At 38.9% G+C, this 20765-nt stretch overlaps 1 protein-coding gene across 2 annotated transcripts in view; it reads right to left on the bottom strand.

The window, feature by feature from the left end:
• RFTN1 (raftlin, lipid raft linker 1) overlaps positions 1-20765 on the bottom strand; it is a 95680-nt gene that overhangs the window by 42970 nt on the left and 31945 nt on the right. For both annotated transcript variants that reach the window (XM_048950356.1, XM_048950357.1), the window contains exons 3-4: positions 14179-14365; positions 698-806 (exon numbers count right to left, since the gene is read on the bottom strand). In XM_048950356.1, coding sequence (XP_048806313.1) covers positions 698-806; positions 14179-14365 — 296 coding nt within the window. The remainder of the gene's footprint in view (positions 1-697; positions 807-14178; positions 14366-20765) is intronic.

Consider the following 20765-nt stretch of genomic DNA (forward strand, 5'->3'; position numbering starts at 1 on the left):
CTGCTAGCTTTTATAACATGTAATAGGACACAACAGATGCTGCAAAATCTGAACCACGCACAGCAAATCTGTCTTCATAAAAATGGACAAAGCCTGCTAATTTCCAGTCTAGTAGAATATTTAATCATCAAAAGTAATTTTAAAAGAAGGAAACAAATTAGGAATTTAAGGATTATTTTCAATTTCCCAGTATATGGAAATTCATTGAAAGCAGTACAATTGAGAGTGACAAAGGGCCTTAGTTTACAAGTACCATCTCTAGCTGCAAACATTACGATACTAAAAAAACCTTAAGTAATCTGGGGGATTCTAGGAGTTAATAGGACTTCTAGCTATAGTACTACCAAATATTTTAACACTAAAATGAAAATGATGATACTGTTTCAATTTAAAATGTTTATGCCATCACAGGACTGTTTTCTACAATGTAACTTAGTTGGTATCATCTGTGACAGGTCACATTTCTGTGATACTACAAACCATTTTTTAATAATAGTGTGATCAATAATACATTCCTTAAGCATAACTGCCCTTCAAGTACTTAAAATTACAAAACACCACCAAATTCTGTTGAAGTGCTTCAACTGCACAAAATGTAAGTACACTCCTATTGTCAGACTGACACAACGAGTAACAGTAACTATAGCACAAGGCATATTGTTTTGGTTTTTAAGTTTTTTTGCTTTTTTTTACTCACTTTCTTAATAAAATCAGGTATCTCCTTCTTGTCTGAAAGTTGGTTTACAGAGGAGCAGCACTCTACCTCCAAAATATATCCTTCACTATGGATGCCACCTTTTGGAGACCTAAAGAGACAAGAAGAAAAGCAGAATTAATTTCTCTTGTTAACACTCGATACTCAGATACCTTCTTTATAAATGTTTCTCCCAAGGAGCTAGCACAAAAGCATCAGTTTCAGCACATTCACTCCACAGCGTTCAGCACAGTGCTGACACCTTGCAACTACAGCATCTTGCTGCTTCCTAGGGAAGAAAATCACACCAGTGACTGAGCACTGTGGAATGCCTCCTGGACTTCCAAATTTCTTAACTTATCCAGGAAACACTTTGTCAGTTTGGCATTTAAAGCCAACAGCAAGGGTGTTACACCTGGTGGCTATGTCAACATAGCATTTACTGCTAGTTTTTATAACATGTAATAGGACACAACAGATGCATAGGCAGTGCAGCTCTCAGATCTTCAGAAAGCAGGCTCCAGCACTAGGGACTGACTGACTCTCTGGGACCATCAGGGCAGCCTGAAAGATTAGTGGCATCTGCATGGAAAGTGAGTTGTTTATTCCATTTTAAGTGAGAAGAGTGGCAAAGAAACCTAAAAGATGTAGAAAGTGTTCTACAAACAGTAATTAAAGGACTCTCTATCTACAATCACTCTAAGTCAACATTTAAAAGCTAGGGGTAATCAAAGCAGTCTACCTTCAGTCTTACCTAATCCTTTGTAGATGAGAAATGTAATGCTATATCCAAAATTTCTTCTCTTTCAGAAGAGGCTAACCCATAAAACAGTTCAAACCACATGGCATCTGACACTTACACTGATGAAAAATGAGTGCTGTGGAAACATGATATTGGTTGGAAGTCATCCTGAATGATATTGAGAAACAGTCAGTAGGCTTGCACTGCACAGCAGCACTACCAAAGGTCATTTTCATCTGTAGACTCCTTTACAAGGAAACTGATATGTCTGATCAATATAGAAATCTAGAGAACCAATTGCTGCATCTGCTCTTCAAGAAAACACACATAGGTATAACCATGAAAGTCAGCCTGTAATTCTTGGGATTAGTAACAAAGTAGTTATCTTAACATCCCACACTGAGCATCGACAGATGCAATCTGAAGCAAAACCCTAATTCTGATCAGCATCCACTTGGTGTAATCGGCACAGAGGAAACAGGAAGAGAGTTTCAGAAGCCTAAATTCGACTGCTGAGGAAGCAGCACAACATCAAAACAAGGATGTCACAGGCCTGCCGTGCTTAAGAAAGCATTTCTGTGTAAAAGCCTTGTTGTGAGGACTGAGACTGTTCGACACATCAAACACGCGGTCCAGCTCTGAAAGGTCCCTGGGGATTTCTCTGAGATGCAAAGTTACTGGGAGCAGTGAGACATGTGGGCTGCTGACTGTAACTCTGTGTTTCCCAGACAATGCTGCAGAAATTTCCTAGAGTGTCAGAAGACATTGTAGTTTCCACTTGATCCTCCCAGCTTCAACCGTATATACTCACCTCTCTCTTCCTATCTTACCAATACATGCACAGTACAACACTATTTCATAGACTGTGAACTGTTCTGGAACACTGAAGCCCTTTCACTACTTGTTCTTCCTCTGCTTTTAAGGTTCTTCTTGTAACTTGTGGTCCTGTTTGTTACTCAACCATGTATAATAGTATAGTATAAAAGCATACTGCAAACTACTGCAGAAGCTGGTTTAGCAGGGGGTCCCTTCCAACCCCTACAGTTCTGTGATTCTGTCTAAACACTGCTATACATGGAAGTTCTCCAAACATCTTTACATGTTTTACATAAATATTTACTGGGGAACCCAAAGGATCCCACTACTACCTCTCTTTAACAGGCGTAAAGAAATTCATTCAAGCAGAAAAGATCATTTTGATATAGAGCAAAAAGATCATTTTGTGAGGGACAGTACACAAACTACAGCAACTGTGTCTAATCTTCTAGATAAAGTCCTAGATAAACTAATCCAGTCTGTGCAGATTTTCTTTCACAGATTAATGGCTTCTCAGTAACACAAACTTTTAAGAAAACCTCCCTGCTAGACTACATAGTGGTATACTTACATTTTTTTTCCAAAAATCTCAATATGACTAATTGGAAACGTAGCCCTGATATTATCTAATCATCACTTCCAGATAGAAGTCGAGTTTTCAAACAGAAGTGTGTACAAACTAAGGCTCTCTAATGTTCAAGTGTTAATGAGCTACCAAAATGCAACTTGGTATCACAAGGCAAAGTACATACAACAACAAATGGAGCAAATGCAGTTTACCGGTGTTTCAGTTTTCCTATTTTCACAAACTAGAAATGGGTTACTAGGAATGGTTAGCAAGGAACCAAGCCCTTTTCATACAAGCAATCCCATTTTTATTCAGGACTACCACCAGACCTTTACAATTGAGAGGACCAAATGTCAGCTGGGGAAACCCACGTCACTGGCAGCCCCACTCCAGTTTGGTGAGAAAGCAATACCCTTAGCTCAGAGACTTTGGAACAACACAGCTCAAGTTCAAAGTTAACACAGCAAATCCTGAATGTATGTGCCGCACTATTAATGATTATTTAAAGTGAGGCCCGGGAGCAGGAAAGAATGAAACAGATCCAAAGGCACAGTCCCTCCCATTTCCACTCTTTGCCAAAATCTTTACCAAGCAACAGTTCACAGTGCTGCAAACACTGATTGAAACAAACAAAAGCTTACTATTCTAATCATTCCAAAAGTACCAGAAGCATTGCATTTTCATGTTTAAATCCACTGTCTATCTATAAAAATAAGCTCTTCTCAACTTTTAATGATGAGGTATATACATGTGTAAGGTTGAGAGTAGTTCATCCTTGAAACACTCTATCTTAATTCCTCTCCTTCACCTCAGCAACTTCCTGGCCTCTCATTTCATGCAGTTTTTGGAGGACATACTTGCAAAACTACTTGAGATGCAGACGATATTGACAAAAACATGGTGATTCTTACCATAACAGCTTAAAATGACCTGTTTATTTTTCCCCCTTTAACAAGCACTTACTGTGAAACGCACTTGCTGCTTCTAAATATTTAAGAGAACAAAAAGACAATGAATTCCTCTGCTCTAGGGCTCCTGAAAATAACTGCATGAAATACCACTGCAGTTTGCTAGGAACGTTATTTTACAGAATACATGTAGCAGATCCCGCTAAAGGCCATAAAGTCTTTAAGTAGCCTCACAGACATACTGAATATTACCAACAATTATTTTTCCATGCATTCAAGTAAAATACACTCATATATGCTAAAGGGGGGGTCTTCGTCCATACTGGTAGCTTATAGCTTTTTAGGAAAAAAAGTAAAAGCCTTTTATTCAGTCAAAAACAAACAAACAAACAAACCTAGAGCTATAGCTTTTTATTCAAAGGTAATAAACGGCACTGGATTTCACAGACTGCAAAAAGTTATCTTCTGAGCAAAGCCAGGTGGACAAGAACGTATCTGCAGCCTCTATATAATAAACAGTGCTTTTCATACATGAGTCACAAAGCATCTCATCAATATCATAAAAGTCTCCCATTACGCTCTTTGAATATTGTCAGCATAGCCAGATGTAAGTAGCTAGATATAGGTATGAGTAAATTCTAAGCTGATCAGAAGTTATATTTTCTCTTTCCTTTTTTAATTTAACGGGACTACTTTTTGGATCACTTTCCTCACAGAATATGAAGCAGGATCCCCAAAGTAAAAAATCTCCAAAATAAGCCAAACTATTTGTATCCTGAGCTGCATTAAAAGGGGGGCAGCCAGCAGGCAGAGGGGTGCGATCGTCCCCCTTTACTCTGCCCTCATGAGGTTGTATTTGGAGTACCACAACCAGGCCTGGGGCCCTCAGAACAAGAAGGATGTGAAGCTGTTGGAGCAGCTCCAGAGGAGGATATCAGATATCAAAGATACCAGAGGGCTGAAGCATCTCCCCTACAAAGAAAGGCTCTGGAGAAAGCTCACTGTAGCCTTCCAGGACTTAAAGGGAGCTTATAAGCAGGAGGGGGATTAACTTTTTACATGATGTGCTAGTGATGGGAAAAGGGGTAACGGCTTTAAACTAAAAGAAAAGAGGAAATTTATGTTACATGTTAGGAAGATATTCTTTAGTCAGAGTGTGATGAGGCACTGGCACAGCTGCCCAGAGAAGCTGTGGATGCCCCATCCCTGAAGGCACACAGGGCCAGGATGGAGGGGGCGCTGGGCAGCCTGAGCTGCTGGGTGGCAGCTCTGCCCATGGCAGGGGGTTTGAACTGGGTGGGCTTTTAGGTCACTTCCAAGCCAAGCCATTCTATGATTCTACAATTCAAAATAGGAATATCTATCAAGATCACAGAAGTCAGAAGATAAATCAAAAGTGAAGTCCAGATCTCCTGACTTCATTCTCAACCCTGCACTCATATTCCCTTCTTCTGAAGGAGGAATGATGTCAGTCACCTGAAAATTAACCCAGTCATCCATAACCTGGAATCTCTTCTTAATTTTGTACCACAAGAACTTAATAGGAGGTCAATATATAAAATATTTTTAAATGAAAGAAATGGTTTTACATAAAGTTCATTTCCACCTTCTCATCATAAAATATTTCTCAACAAAAAGAGAAATGCTGAAACTAGTTTAGTTTAAAAAAAAAAAAAAAAAAAAAAAGTATAAGCTTCAGCAATTTGAAAGATTTCTTCATTTATACTTAGCAATGTCTTCCTCCTCTTTCTTTGCATCCTTCTAGGATGGAAAACTGAATCTTCCCACTATTCACTGTCTCCAAATGAACATTCAAGTTTTATTACCTTTGCTCTTCTAATTAAAAGCTTCTCAACCCAGAAAGAGACACACTGTAATACAGTGATGCTGCACCTTGGAAGCTAGGACTAACAGGAAAAGCTGGTACACAATGACCAAGACTTGTACTTGTAATATATTTTGTGAAACTTGCAAGGGAACAGAAGTGGCAGTGTGAAGGACACGGTTCCTCTGCATGCAGAAGGGAACTGTCCTGTCCACAATGAGAGAGGGAAACTACAAGTTAGTAACCATGGGGACAGATGGGGCTTTCCACTGCATTTTATACACCCTGGGCTTTTAATTGTTTTTCTTCCTTTGTAATGTGTCTCATGCTTCATCTTTATTGATTCTCCAGGTTAAGGATTTTCTATCCCTGTGGATGTCCTCACTGACTACCAAAAATCTTAACCACAGGGTGGCAAATAGCTGAGAGGAATTACAGTCTACCTGGCACTATTCAGAGGGACAGTGCTTGCTGGCATGTTGGGGCTGGGGGTAGAGGGACACCCTGAAGCATCACTGATCAGGAGCAAAATGAGGACCACAGACTTAAAAGAGTTGGGTACTGAATCCTGAACAGGACCTCTACTGCCAGTAAAGAAAATAGATAAAATATCTAAGATTTTCACTTATAGTTGGAAGCTCACTGGCCAAAAAATATTTTATGATGGTTGTTTCAGTAGGCTGTCATTTCCTATACACCTGTTTGCAGTTAAGCGCCACTTCATGGTAGATAAACCATTACCAGCTGTAGAGTACCAGTAACTTACACAGCAACTATTAAAGCTGACAATTCAGTGTCTGTTATGTGTCTGAAGAGGGCTGGAAATCCAGTACAAGAGGAAAGTAAGGGATAGAATACCACTACGTCCTAATCTTCATGAAGTTCTTCTAACTACGAATTCAAAAACATGAAAACAGACTTGAAGCTGCACAGATACTCTACAGTGATTGTTTCTTTAACACGACGTGAGAAAAGTAAGCGATGTTTCAAGATTTCCCACTACACAGAAATAATTCCACACCGAAACAGCTTACATTCCAAAATGTAACTGCACATGTATAACAATTTGATCTACATTATGAGAAAACAGAAACACATTTAGAGGATTAACATTAGTGGCTGATATGGATCTAATCAAGGAACGTTTGGACACTGTGTTGAGGGATATGGTTTAGTGAGAACTATTGGTAATAGGTGGATGGTTGGACTGGATAATCCTGCAGGTCTTCTCCAACCTTAGTGATTCTGTGATTCTGTGTAATTCCAGGTTATAGAACTGTTAAATTCAATTATCTGAAAGCCAAAAAGTCAATACTTAAAAATTCACAAAAATGTATGTTGCCCACCTAAAGAAACATATTATTCTTGTTTTTACAAAAAATATGTGTAGGCATATTGCATCATAACAAGCTCAACTCCAAACAGGAATTAAAACCTCCGTTGAACTTTATCAAGTAGGTATTTTCTTACTTACATAAGAAGTCTTATAACTGGAATACACATTATTTGATAGTAATTTAAAAAAAATTAATAGAATTATAGAGTTTCTGGAGATAATGTTCAGGCATGCATGAACACAGTCTTTCTTAACACGTCCTCAACACTGAACAAGTGTTTCTAATTTTGAGAATGCTTTTGAAAGAACATTTATTTTGGGTCAATGTTAGGAGTTGTTGTAAGGAAATTTCTTTGAACTTGAAACAAATAACAGGCTTTAAAAACTCAAGCCATTGTCCCTTGAGCTAAAGGAAGATATCTGTTGACTCTTGGGTAAGAAATAAATATTGTTCTTCCAGCAAGCTGCAATCAGCCTGCTGAGAACAACACACACTGCATTAGCACACAAAATGCGTTTGATCCTAATGTTCTTGAAAGTAAGGTCAGAAGTTTGCCACAATTAGGCCTAAGTCCTACCTACGAATCAAATAAATATACATACAGACACACACAGATGCACTTACATTTAAACTAATAGCTTACTGTACCAGAGTGAAGTATGTACATTTGCCAGCTCTAGAAAGCACAAGAGTGCTGGAGAAGATCAGTGTTATTTTTCTTCAGGCTGTATTCTTTTGATACACCTTAGAATGGAGATCCTGTATTTCTGCAGAAACTTTGTAGCCCATGAAGAAGATGAAGTTAACAGGCAAGGGTTTAGCAAGGGCAAAACAATAATGACCAACCTGACCTGTTTTGATAACAAAATGATTGGCACTTACAGCAGTCTAGGAAAGACGTTTGGTGTTCACACTCATAATATTCACAGAATCACAGCACGGTTTTGATTGGCACTGACCTTAAAGCCCATGTGATTTTAACTTCCCCTGCCATAGGCAGGGCTGCCATCCACCAGATCAGCTGCCCAAGGTCCCATCCAACTTGGCCTTGAAAGCCTCTGGGGATTACGCACCCACAGCTTCTCCAGGCAGCCTGTGCCAGTGCCTCACCACCCTCTGAGTAACAGATTTCTGCCTAATATATAATAGAAACCTGTTTTGTTTTTTTGTTTGTTTGTTTGTTTTCAGTTTAAAGCCGTTATCCCTTTTCCAGTCACTACATTTGCTGACAGAGCTGCTCTTCAGCTTTCCTGCAGGCCACCTATAGTTACTGGAAGACTGCAACAAGGTCTCCCCTGAACCCGTCCTTCTCCAGTCTGAACAAGCCCAGCTCCTTCAGCCTTTCTTTGCAGGAGAGATGCTCCAGCCTCTGATAGTATTTGTGGCTTCCTCTGGAACCACTCTATCAGCTCTGTGTCCTTGTGTTGGGGGCCCTAGAGCTGAAGGCAGAACTCTAGGTGGGTTCTCATAAGAGCATTCTGGTATTTAAGTTAGGATATTACAGTCTGGAAAAAAAGATGTGGACAAACCAATTGGTTAATGGTGATGCCCTGTCCGCCAGAAACGGGTGGAGTACCACAAGGGTCTGCTGCTGGGGACCTGTCGTGTTTAACAACTTTATCAGCGACAGAAGAGGGGACAAAGAACGCTTTTGACACACCTGCAGACAACAAAGGAATGGAGATGCAGCTGGCAGGGCGCACTGCGCACTCCAAGAAAGGCTCCAAATCATCATGCATGTTTGTGATGAGTGATGTGCGCCACTGAGCATCAAACATGGCATGAAAATTTTCCACATGGAAATTGAGAAAATATCCAAGGCAATACAAAGAGGGCTTGCCAAGGAGATGCAACAGTGATGGCTCAAGGCCCAATCAAAGAAATTCTGCACAAAGTCAGAGCAAGAACTCTCTGTTTTGAGTAACAAAAATGCATGCGGAAATAAAAAATCATTTTCAGCCTAGAAGGTGTTTCTGAAACATCTAAGAATCACAAGTTTCATAGATTGTCTGAATATTTGCCAAAATATTTTCCTTGCCTCTGGAAAGCAAACGTGTAAACCCAAATGCCAGAGGACCAACCCATGCTTTGTGAAGCATCAAGCTTCAAGAGGCTGCTGCCTCTTCCTAACGTGATTATGTATTGTCACACTTCCTCAGTTCTTCAGTACAACAGTTTTCCTGCCTTCATGGAAACAGAAGCTGTTCACTACAACTGCAAGGGGAGTTCAGCATTACTGGAAAAAGACAGAGAAACAGCTGGTCTTTTGGATGCAAAAAAATCAGGGTTTCCCCTTGCTCAGCTGCCCAAAACATTCAGTCAACATAATTAAGCAAACACCAAGTGTGCAGTGACTGCTGGAAATGCAAACACAGCACTGAAGAAACACAATTACCACCATTTTGTTTCATTCATTTGCATGTTGAAGCCATTTCAATACTCCGTATTCACATTTAAATAATTCTACCTTAACATTACTTGTTGTTTGCAGAACCCAGATTTTAAGCGACGCAAAGGACACAAAAATTTAGCAACATCTCAGAAAGCAGCATGAACAGAAATCACTTGGAATTAAATTGTGTAACAGTAGAAAAACCCTGAAAAAGTCCTGCTTTACCATTAAACTTTTGAACTCAAGTCTGTCAAATTCCTTTGCTGATAAATACAATTATTTTTGGCCCAGTGATAAAAGTTTGCATTTCATCAGGATTAATGAACATGGAGAAATTATAAAAATAGAAACAGAATCATCAAGTGCATTAATGGAGCACCTGACACCTCATTATTTTACAGTAAAGGAGAACAGCTGCGAAGTTGTTTGAGGTAAACATAGAAGTCAACTGCAAAAGAATTATATTATTTAGTCTAATTCTGCATTGCAACTTTTCCTTGATCACTGCTTTAGTCATTGGAGGGAAGATGTGTAAAAGAATGTGTTAAGAGATACATGAACCATGGAAACGAGGACTTCTCTAGAATCCACATTTTTTCCCACTTCACTCTGCTGCTGTAAAATAAAGCATCTGCAAACACACAAGAATTACTCTAAGTAGACAGCTGGTGAGTCTGGAACATCAGTAGTTCTTAGCAGAAGATAATGTTGTGCATAGTACTTAGGAAGAGAAGTGCAAACATTTTAATTAACATTGAATTTTTAAACTTCACGACATCAGACAGAGGTGTCACTACAGTGAAGGGAATAATTAAAGCAGCTTTGTGCTATGGCTTTCTTGTTCAGAGGCTGATTCAGGGATTTCTTTGCAAGAAACAGGCACGCTGTCAGCAATATTGATGTGCACAAGACATTTAAACTCAAGATTCCAGTGTTTAGAACTAGTGGGTTTGGGAAATAAAATGGAAAAAGGAGAAGTGTTATCTCACACCTGAAGAACTGATGGATCTTTCTGTTCCTGTACTGTTCCTCCATGACACATAAATGACACGCATGCTGTTCACCTCATTTTTGTTAGACAGGACCTTACAAATGAGCTGACCTTCCTCATTCCCTTTGCCAAGAGAAACATGCTATCACAGCTTCTCATAATACTACCATATATCCTTTTTCCTGAAATGCTTGTCTTCAAGTGTAAATCAGCGTGAATCAACTTTTCTCAAGTGTGAATCAATGTGAATCAGCAATGGGCTGCACTTCACATCTGGAGCCTTCCTTGCATTTATTAAGAAAAAAAAACACAGTAAAAATGAGGGCTTGAAGATTCCTCTCTGCATATTTTCTTATCAAACAAGAACTCTCAGAAAACTAAGTGTGTCAGAAATTAGTACAGTAAGTAAAATAGTCAATTGCTTTTTGTTTTTAATAGTTCACTGAAATTGAGAGAGAGGAAGAAAGAAATCACATTCAAATATTCTATTACTCTACTCTCTTTGACTTCCAAGCCATCTCTGACCAACTGACCTGCGTGCATAATGCAATTAGATGCTATAGAAATAAATAAAATAGATTTAAATCTATTATATTAAATAAATATGAGAGCTGTGGCATACAAGAGCTATGGTAGAGTCCTTCAGCTACTCAGCAGACTATCTTTGAGCTCAGTACCTCTAAGGAATCGAATACTTCTACATTTACTTGATCTATTTAATTGAACATGACACTTTTTGCAGTGTAGATAGTTTTGCTGTCTTGAAAAAGAAAAATCTATCCTTCTTGGTTATTTTTTTTGAACATTTCCAAGGGACAAACCTTGCTTTTCAACATTTGTGTCTTCCATAGATGTCAGAAATGTATTTCCTTAAATGTCCTCAAGCGTGAATGACTCTTATTTCCGTATTTACCATTAATGAATAGATAGCTAAAACAATGTAGTGACAAAGATACTAGTACAGACTGAACATGGAACTACTCTAGTGGCTTGCAAAGAAAGCAGCAAATGTACAACCACGTTGCAAATCTACATCGAGTGTTTTAAAACTCCAGGACAATGGCAAAATAGGAGGATCAACACTATTAGATACTTTTTTTCAGCGAATTTTAATGCATAGCATGTCTAAGCTCCTTTCTACATTTTATTCTCTAACAAATGAAGGCACTGCAAATCTCACAATAGCAGCAGCTTGTAGGTCCTGCTGCACATCATCTGCTGCAGCTAATATAGCCTCTTAATATTAGTTGTTAATATAGCAACTCAAAATGCGAGGTGACCGTATTCATTTTAAACCATAAAACAGGCATAGAAAGTTGTAACACTGATTAAAGCAGACAGACTAGTTCAACTATTCAGTTCTACCTCTGTATACACAGAACTGATATTACTGAATCAAAAAGTACTAATGTAACAACTCCATTTACATTCCATTCAGGCAACAATAACAACTAGGTAAAAACAAAAAAACAAAAAAACAAACACCTGGTGCCTACTGGACAACCTACAAGATAAGCATATGGTGTTGGAACCATCTGTGAAGAAATACCTGTAGTAAGACAGAAGCTACAGCCCAGAAGTTTTGCAGATGGATACGGAATTCTGAGGATGGCCCCACACCTCAGCAAAGAGCTTGTTCTGACTCCTTGGCTCCCTGTGCATGCCTGACACCACACCAGAGAGAACAGCAAGAGACCACTTTTAACTTGACATGTGAGTGTTGAATCTATGACTGTAGTTGGATTACTTACACTTCAAAATCTCACAAAAAGAATTTATCACTAATCTCACCAACAAATATCATAAGCAGACCTTCACAAATACCCAGGAGTTCAGCTGTTTTATACAAAGATAGCCTACAGATGCCTGAGACCTGACATTCTTCAGGGGCAAAAGTATCATTCATTTTTTACCAGCAATGTAACAAGAAAGATCTTTTTTAAAAATTTTCCTATTGCCATACATTTTCCACTCTCACAATTCTTGCTGGAACTGGATAAACTCATGGTTCCAGTACAATACGTCTCTATACAGTTCATGGTCATGTGAAATCCATGGAATATCCTTCTCTCTTCATTGTGCTTGACAATTCAAAGATTCATTACACTCGCACACTATGAAAGCAGTTTTTCTCATACCCTTAGCCAAACTCAGGAGTATTTAAACTACAAGTAATACCAAACTGATGTCACTTCCCCTTCTGATACTTCTGTTTTTTCCCACTGCACCAACTCTCTTCCGCTTTTCTCAGGCAGCTAGAAATGACAGATAAGAGAATGCAAAGAAATGAAGCGTGAACGTAAGAGGAAATCTAATTGGTTCAAGACTCTCTACTGTTTTTAATTTTGTACAGTCATTTACAGCTGTCTAAAGAGTGTGAAACACTGGCACCCAAGCAAGTGAGTAGGCAATTAAGATCTTGTATTCCACATTCATTCTGTGCAGATGTAAACCACTGGATATAGTACAACAGCAAGATGCTGGGCTCCCTAGCTTTAAAGCAATACATTCTTACATTCTGACTGCCAAGGACAATGCTGTTTTCCCCTGACATGTCTCAGTCCTGAAAGATGCTGAGTCCTATGACCCCATTGCAAAGTCAGGCATGCACATACTTTCATTATCTGCATCAGAGAAGGACAGGGAAAGCGAGGCCTAATGAACAGGTAAGCCAATCTCAATATTACTCAAGAAGTCCACTGCTCAGCCAAACATTTTATGTTTTGACCATACAACTGGAAACCCTTTAAACAACAGGATCAGGAAGACAGCTCAAAGTTCTGCATTAATAAAACTAAAAGCAAGTTGAGGCAATTAAAAGTTAGTTCAGAAGCTAATGTTGCCTGAAATACCTAACACCTGCAAATCTGGTAATGAAACAGAACTTTTTACTTCACAGACTGAAGTTTGACCCTCTTCATACTTCTTACCAACTGATCACCACACTGTAATGAACTGAATGCTGGTTTTGCTTTAAAGAGGAGCCGAAATATTTTCATTCACACAGCAGCAGAAAGACAGAGACTGGAATCAGCAAGTGGACACTGAGTTATCCCTTGGATTTCAGTAAAGGTCAATGTAAAAGGGGGGAATGGAGAATGCAATTAACGTGCAAAAACAACATAACTGCAATAACACAGCTTTTATGAATGCTCAAGTAACATTAAACTGTATTTGAAATAGCGAAGTAAAAATCCTAAATCTGTGTTTAAAATATTCCCATTTTAATTTGCTTTTGAACTAGTTAGCAGTACATTCTATTGATGTTTTTAAGAATAAGATTAAAACATAAAAGAACAGAACTCCTGTTTGTTTATTCATCCTCAAACCGTGATTATGTAGAGCATTAATGCATCTTAGGACTTTGAACAAAGCAAGAAAGTATCTTTTTATTCAAGCAGCTTGTGTCGATTAAAAAATTAAAGGAACTTGTATTGTTTAGAGGAAAGAAAAGCCCAAAGTCTACAGATAAAATAATGCAGTAGTACTGTGGCTCTCAAATTAATTGCATTAACTGTAACCCTCTAAACACAAAAACACGAAAAAGTCTTTTTTTGAGCAAATATTTCTTCTGTCTTAATTATTAAAATAAAGGGTACCAACTAGACCATCCTCACAAACTGTCAGGCATAGGGTTTGTTTGCCTTTGACAACAACACATCCCAAAATATACAGCATATTTCAATTTGTTATGCCCTGAGTCATCTGCCAAGCTGGATATGAACTGTAAACACGAAGAACATGTTAAGCCTATTCAAGCCCACAGACACTCACACACACAAAAAAAAAAAAAAAAAAAAAATCAAGTTTTGCACAGTAAACTGCTATAATTTCCTGATGTAGGTCAAAACTCAGCAGGAAATCACATTGTCTATTTTTATCTCAGTTCACTGCAAGTGCTTTACCTTTCTGTTTTCTTGATAAGCACAGCCCTGAAGATCTGTTCCTGGGGAGTTTTCTCTTTTTCATCAGTTGGCTGCACGAAGGGGTGGACAGCAGCCAAGACGAAGCCCTGCTGGTATAATTCTTGCAGTTGAGCTGGAAGATCACGCAAAGAGGAAAGCTTGATTGCAGATGATCCTGGTAGCTCAGCTGGAAACAAAAAGTAATTGGTCAATAATCTTACACCAGACTATTATGTTTTTTAAAATCCAGGCTCTTCAGAGTTAACCAAGCTTCACAATAATCTACAATATGAACACAGAACTTTCTCCTGAAGTCCATTTTGTATTTCATATTTTAAGCACACTGTTCTGGTGAAGAACTTCTATCACTTAAGAGACTGGTGTGATTAAAAAACCAAATTCCCTACGTGGCCTGGGAGGGAAAGGGGATAATCAATGAGGGCTGTCCATATCAAATTGAAAAGCAACGAACTAAAGTAGACATCTACACAAAAGTTGTATTGTTTACTTGTAGATCACTGACAAAACACTGCTGAGACCGAATACCTACCAATAAACCCAAAGAGTATTTTGTAGGTATACTGATAACAATACTAAGAGCAATTAATACCCATAGTGATAAGAAATCTTTTCAGAACAGACAGTAAACACAGAATCTCAGGGTTTAAACCAGTATATATTAGAGATGATAATAAGTCCTATGCATGAAAATAATCCATGCCCAATGTGTTTGATGTGGAGTGTTATGCCTTCCTATGAAGCAACAGATAATGCTGACTGCTGTCAGAGATTTAATGTATAAACAGGCAGCCAGTACAGCAATTCCCTGCATCTCCTTGGAGTCTTGTGGGTTTCCAGAGAAAATCCCATAAATCACTTAAATCAGCCTTTCACTGTCTTTTTCTCTAAATTAGTAAAACTTCACATACTCTGAAATCTTCTCTGAAAAGCTATCTTTCCTTCCTGGCCTTTGCCTTTTCGTTTCCATCTCTGTTGGGAGCTACTTATTATTTCATTTCTAACTATGCTGGAGCACAGTGTATGGTGAGGTGCTGAACAGCTTCCCCTCCCACTGGGATGGATGTCACAAGAAGCACAACAGAGGTTCCCAGCACCTTGCAAGCTTGGGCCTTCCTTTAAAAAATTTACCAGAGAATGGTTTGTATGAAAGACATCAGTGATGTAAAATAAGGTTTCATTGTTCCGCTTTTTTCATCACATTCTGTAGCTACCCGTTATGAATAATGAAAGAGGTTATAAAAGACTAATAAATATTCAAAACTTATAATACAGGGAAATAATTCAAAGTATAACAGAATGGCTGTGCTTTGTACGCCTTTTCTTCATATAAGACCACGTTCCAAAGGAGGATAACAGAACGCTTTCACCAAGGACTGTAAGACACAGAACTTCAATTTTTGCAAAACAAGAAATGGAGGCAATGTGTGTGCTGACAGACAATATGGTTCTACCTTCTATAACAGCGTAAAAATCACAAGAGAAACATAAAAAGGGATACCCCATAAAAAATAATTCAACTGACTGCTACTTACCGGACCCTAGTGGAGATCAATACAGGGAAAGAAACCCCGATGCCAGAAATACCTTTTCCCTCATGATGCAGAGACTCCAAAAACTCCCAAATATGTCGCAAACAATTTAATTAATCAAAAGAACATAAAGGCCAGTACAGTTCTCTAAATGAGAGTTTTCCTTGGATACAAGTAAATGCTTAAACACTAATCAGTAATGCTAATTCTGGTAACAGTACACCAATTCTTAACAATCATCTATGACAACTCATGTCTACCTTGCACATAAACCCAGCATCTCGACTCTTCTAAGTACGCCTTGTTAAAACTCACAGAAAGTCCACTCATTAGCATAGGAGTGTGACTACTGATCCCTGAAAGCTAACCTGAAGGGAAAGTGTGAAAATACATGTAATTGGAGCCTTGGGACACTTGATGATTACAAAAAGAAAGTAACAGAAAACAGCTGTAAGGGATCATCCAGCTTGCCCATTTTATTACCCAGAGTCAGGACTGGTCCTGGTTTAGCTATTTCTCACAGACTGTTTCCTCTGTTGTTAAAATCCTTTAGAAATGGAGCTCCATTCCACAAGCCCCAAACTCAATCTTTCAGTACATCACTCCCCTTACTGTTCAATAGGTTTTCTGAGCACTCGGTCTAAATTCCCTGCTCTGAAGTTCAGAGTTCCTATTTCCTCAGTAGAACATCACTTTTTCTATCAATATTTTACAATCTCCAGTACATATTACACCCTAATCTTGTCTTCTTTAGAGAGCATAGACCCAGATCTTTCAGTGCTTTCTGTTCCCTTATATTTTCTAAATAATTTTGATGGGTCTTCTCCTGATTATCTTCAACTACACCTGTCTTCAAATACCCAAAGCTCATGACAGTGATCCAGCACAAGCCTCATCACTGTTTTGGAGATTGGAAGAGGTTTGAATTTATTATTCAAAGCATGCCAGTTTACACCACATGAGAAAAAAATATGAGATGCCTTTCTCAACAACTAACAGTTGCCAAATGTCCCTGTCCTTAGTGAATTTCAGTTATTTTTTCCTTTCAGCTCTCAACAGCCATTCTCAGCTGTGACCCTCACAGTACATAGTGCACATCTAAGCTGCACTAACAATTATGTTGTTTGAAAAAGGACATCACACATTCCTGGAAAGCCACATTTATCCTCCAACCGTGTTCAAACTTGAATGGTAAGATTTCAGTGATTTCTTCAGCTAATTCTTCTAAGGTTCAACCAACTTGAAAACATCTCATTCATAAAGGCAGTCATTGATACAGTCTTTCCTTACTTTAGCTTAAATATAGAACATAACATTTTCATGAAGTCACCTAAAACTTCATATAAAACCTGGCCAACTTTTTGGTTTAGTTGTTAAAGAGAATTCTAATCATGTCCCTGTCAAAAGATAAACGAAAATCGAAGTTATGCAGAATAGGGAATTGAGTAAGGTAGCAGAGCAAATAAATGACCGAATAAAAACTTCCATAATTCCAGTACTTATAATAGATGTGAAAAGCCTCTACTTTGCCAAAAAGTAAAGCTGAACTCTTTTAGCAGCATCCATGTAGGTCTTGAAACAAAATGAACTCTAAGTTTTACATTTTGTTTCATGTTTCCTTATTTCATAGAATCATAGGCTTGGGTTGGAAGGGACCTTTGATATCATCTAGTTCCAACCTCCCTGCTATAGGCAGGCACATCTCTAGACCAGGTTGCCTGAAGCCTCATCCAGCCTGGCCTTGAGTGCCTCCAGGGTGGGAGCATCCACAGCCTCTCTGGGCAACCTGTTCCAGTGTCTCACCACCCTCACAGTAAAGAATTTCTTCCTGATATCTAGTCTAAATCTACCCTCTTCCAGTTTAAAACCATTGCCCCTCCTCCTGTCACTACATGCCCATACAAACAGTCCATCCCCAGCTTTCCTTTAGGCCCCCTCCAAGTATCGGAAGGCTGCTGTGAAGTCTCCTTGGAGCCTTCTTTTCTCCAGGCTGAAGTGCCGCAGCTCTCACAGCCTGTCCTCACAGGGGAGGTGCTCCAGACCTCTGGTCATCTCTGTGGATGATTATTTATTGTTGCACTTTGCAAACTGACCTCAAAGACTCTATTGCTTATTCTGTCTGAATCTAAAAGCGTGTGTAAGAAACATTTAAACGACAAATGCTGTGTTGTTGTGTTTTGGGTTTTTTTGGGGTTTTTTTTGTTTTTTTGTTAAAGTTCAAAGAGGAAATAGAAGTACTGGCTGCTTTTGGAACTGATTATCAGACAGATTAACTTTGTTTCCTGATCAGTAACTGAAAATACTTCTGGCAATGCTCAGTTATGGACAGAAAACTACAGCTTTTTTCAATAAGAAAAGCAAGTCTGCATTACACAGTTTACATCTATATGGTCCAAATTACTTTTCCAGGCCTTAGGACCTGCACATTCTTTGCCAATAACTGGGAAAATTTGCCCACCCCACTCACTATCCTCATCTTCCAGAGAAAACAGAAAAATGAATGAAGAGTTAGATTTGACATAAAAGTCTATAGGTTCAATCATGTATATATGTGGAGTGCTGTCTCTGCAGTTCCAAAAGGCAGAGAAAGATAATGCAATCTGACACACAGGTCATGAGGGACAAAAGTAGGCTGAGAAATATGGCTGGGGAGACACGTATGGAGGAGAACTGGTTCCTCCTCCTTGTTTTAATGAGCTCCTCTTTCCATCCAGCTCTACTTGCACTGCATTACTGCGGCAACTTTAAGAAACTCTCCCAAATTATCAGTGGGAATGGGTGAGCAGCAGGAAGCACCAGTGTCACCTCCCTGAGTTCCAAGAAATCATCATGGACTGCTGCAAGAGAGATCAGACACCTACACCAGAGCCCAATTAATCCTGCAGACAAAGAGGCCTTTGCTGTCAGGAGATGCTGCACAGGTCCCAAGCCACCTTCTCTTGAAACATGCTCCCAATTCATGGTACTACGACAAAAGACTTAGGTTATTTTGTGTTATTTTCTTTTTGGGACCTTTGGCAAAGCTACCACAAGAGTAGTATTCATCCCAGGAATGATCACTTTGTTTTTTGCAGAAAGTTGCTGTGGCAACATACAAAGCTCCTCAGTACGCAGCCAACTGGACTACTGAAGGTCTTTAGACCAAAGGATCACTCATTCTGAAAGACAGAGTTAAGAAACACTGCTGTTAATTAAACTAAAACATAACTGCTAAGATCTCTGACAACTGTGTGATGGTCCATCCTACAGAAAGTAGTTGCATCCTCATCAAATATTAAGAGGAAAAAAAACAGCTGCAACAAGCAGGCTAAATTTTCTCTATTAAACAACTTCTCTATTAAAACCATTTGGGAGATGCTATAAATCCAACATCCTCAAATAAAAAAGATATTTATGAAATGTTACAAAATAAAGCATGGTTTCATCTATTACCTCATGCTTAATACAAAAAAATCAACTTTATTATTTATGTACTAGCTACAGTTCCTCTTTTTGAAATAGATATCCTGAGCAGAATTAGATTATTTTAGGCTGTTGTATTTGATAACCAGCAAATTTCGCTTCCTGCTATGTACCTTAATGCCAAAGCTAAAAGAAATTCTATTACTTTTTGATTTCTTTATCCTGTTTAGCAAATAGTTGAACCATAGCTATGCTATCTTAAGTGCCAAACGGCACTTTAGCATGAAGTGCCAAACTATGTCACAAAGTGCCAAAATTAGATTTACTTAATTACTCTTCACTGAAATGGTCAAATACAGGTCTGAGTTTCTTAGTGCTTAACCTTAATATTCTAAAGCACCCAAATCTTTCTCTTGCACAGCCTTCAAGAACTCAACAGGGGCCAGGCACTAGCATCAATGGTCCTAACCAGATGAGCACGAAAGATGAAAAGAAGACACATGCAGAATTGCACTTGTATGGTAATAGAGCCATTACCCAACAACATCCACTGATTTCCTGCAGGGTTTATAATAGATCTGGCTATTTACCTTCTGCCTTTAGTGACCGCCTCATAGAAAACAGCATTAGCTTGCTCTGTTGTGCTTCATGAATCACACCGAGGTGGCTGTAATTGCATGTCTGCTGGCAGGAAGCTAAATAGCAACAACGAATGGAGACAATAACATGGGAAGGGAGCATATCACTGACTGTGTGTACGAGTGAATGCATAAATCTGGTTTAAGACCACAAAATTTCCTGCATTTCATTCTTGCTGGAAGGTACAAGCACAGAAATAGAGAGCCCATGCTCATGACACTTAGGATGCACAAACAAACGACCGCTGCTCTGAGCTCCTCAGGGAGAGGTGGGTGGGTGACAGCACAAACTTGAAGGAGGGGGTACTGTAAAACCTTTTGGGAGGGGCTGGCTTTTGTCTAACAGACTCGAAAAGATCCTCTCTGTACTATAATAAGAAAATTTCTAAAGCACTTTTCACTGCCATATTTTGCAGTTAGTTTGTGCATAATCAAAGAATTTTAGGATGTTATAAACACAAAATAAACAAGAGAGTTAGGCAAAGCAGACTGTGATAACAAAAGAGAGCAAATAGAAAGCTTACCCCTATCCTGGGCTTGCTCACGAAACACCAGTAAAGGCGATCTCCAGAAGAGATCCTTCCCCACTGGTAGCAGCTCTTAAATAGGTCTAAGAGGGATGGAGCCTGGCTCCACCCCTTCCAGCAGTACAGTGAATTGCCTTCACCTGTGCTCCTCTGGCTGACTCATGGCTCGCCTCAGGTGATCAATCAGAGGTTCAGGCCGTGACTCAGCAGCTCCCATACAGTTTGAAAGAGCAGAAGGAAACCAAACTACCACCATTTCCACTATTAAAGCATGGTAAGGCCAATTTGTTACTTTGGAAAGCAGAAAGCAAACTGTTACTTGAATATTATCAAAATACTTACTGCCTGGTCCTAGAAAATAGCCTACATGGCTATTTTCATTCCATTTCCATTTGTTTGAGGTGTCAACTTCAAACAAAAAAATACAAAGATATCTAATTCCGTGTTAAAAACACTAAGGAGCTTTCTTT

Source organism: Lagopus muta, chromosome 7, assembly GCF_023343835.1.
Source record: "Lagopus muta isolate bLagMut1 chromosome 7, bLagMut1 primary, whole genome shotgun sequence".
NCBI classification, from domain to species: Eukaryota; Metazoa; Chordata; class Aves; order Galliformes; family Phasianidae; genus Lagopus; species Lagopus muta.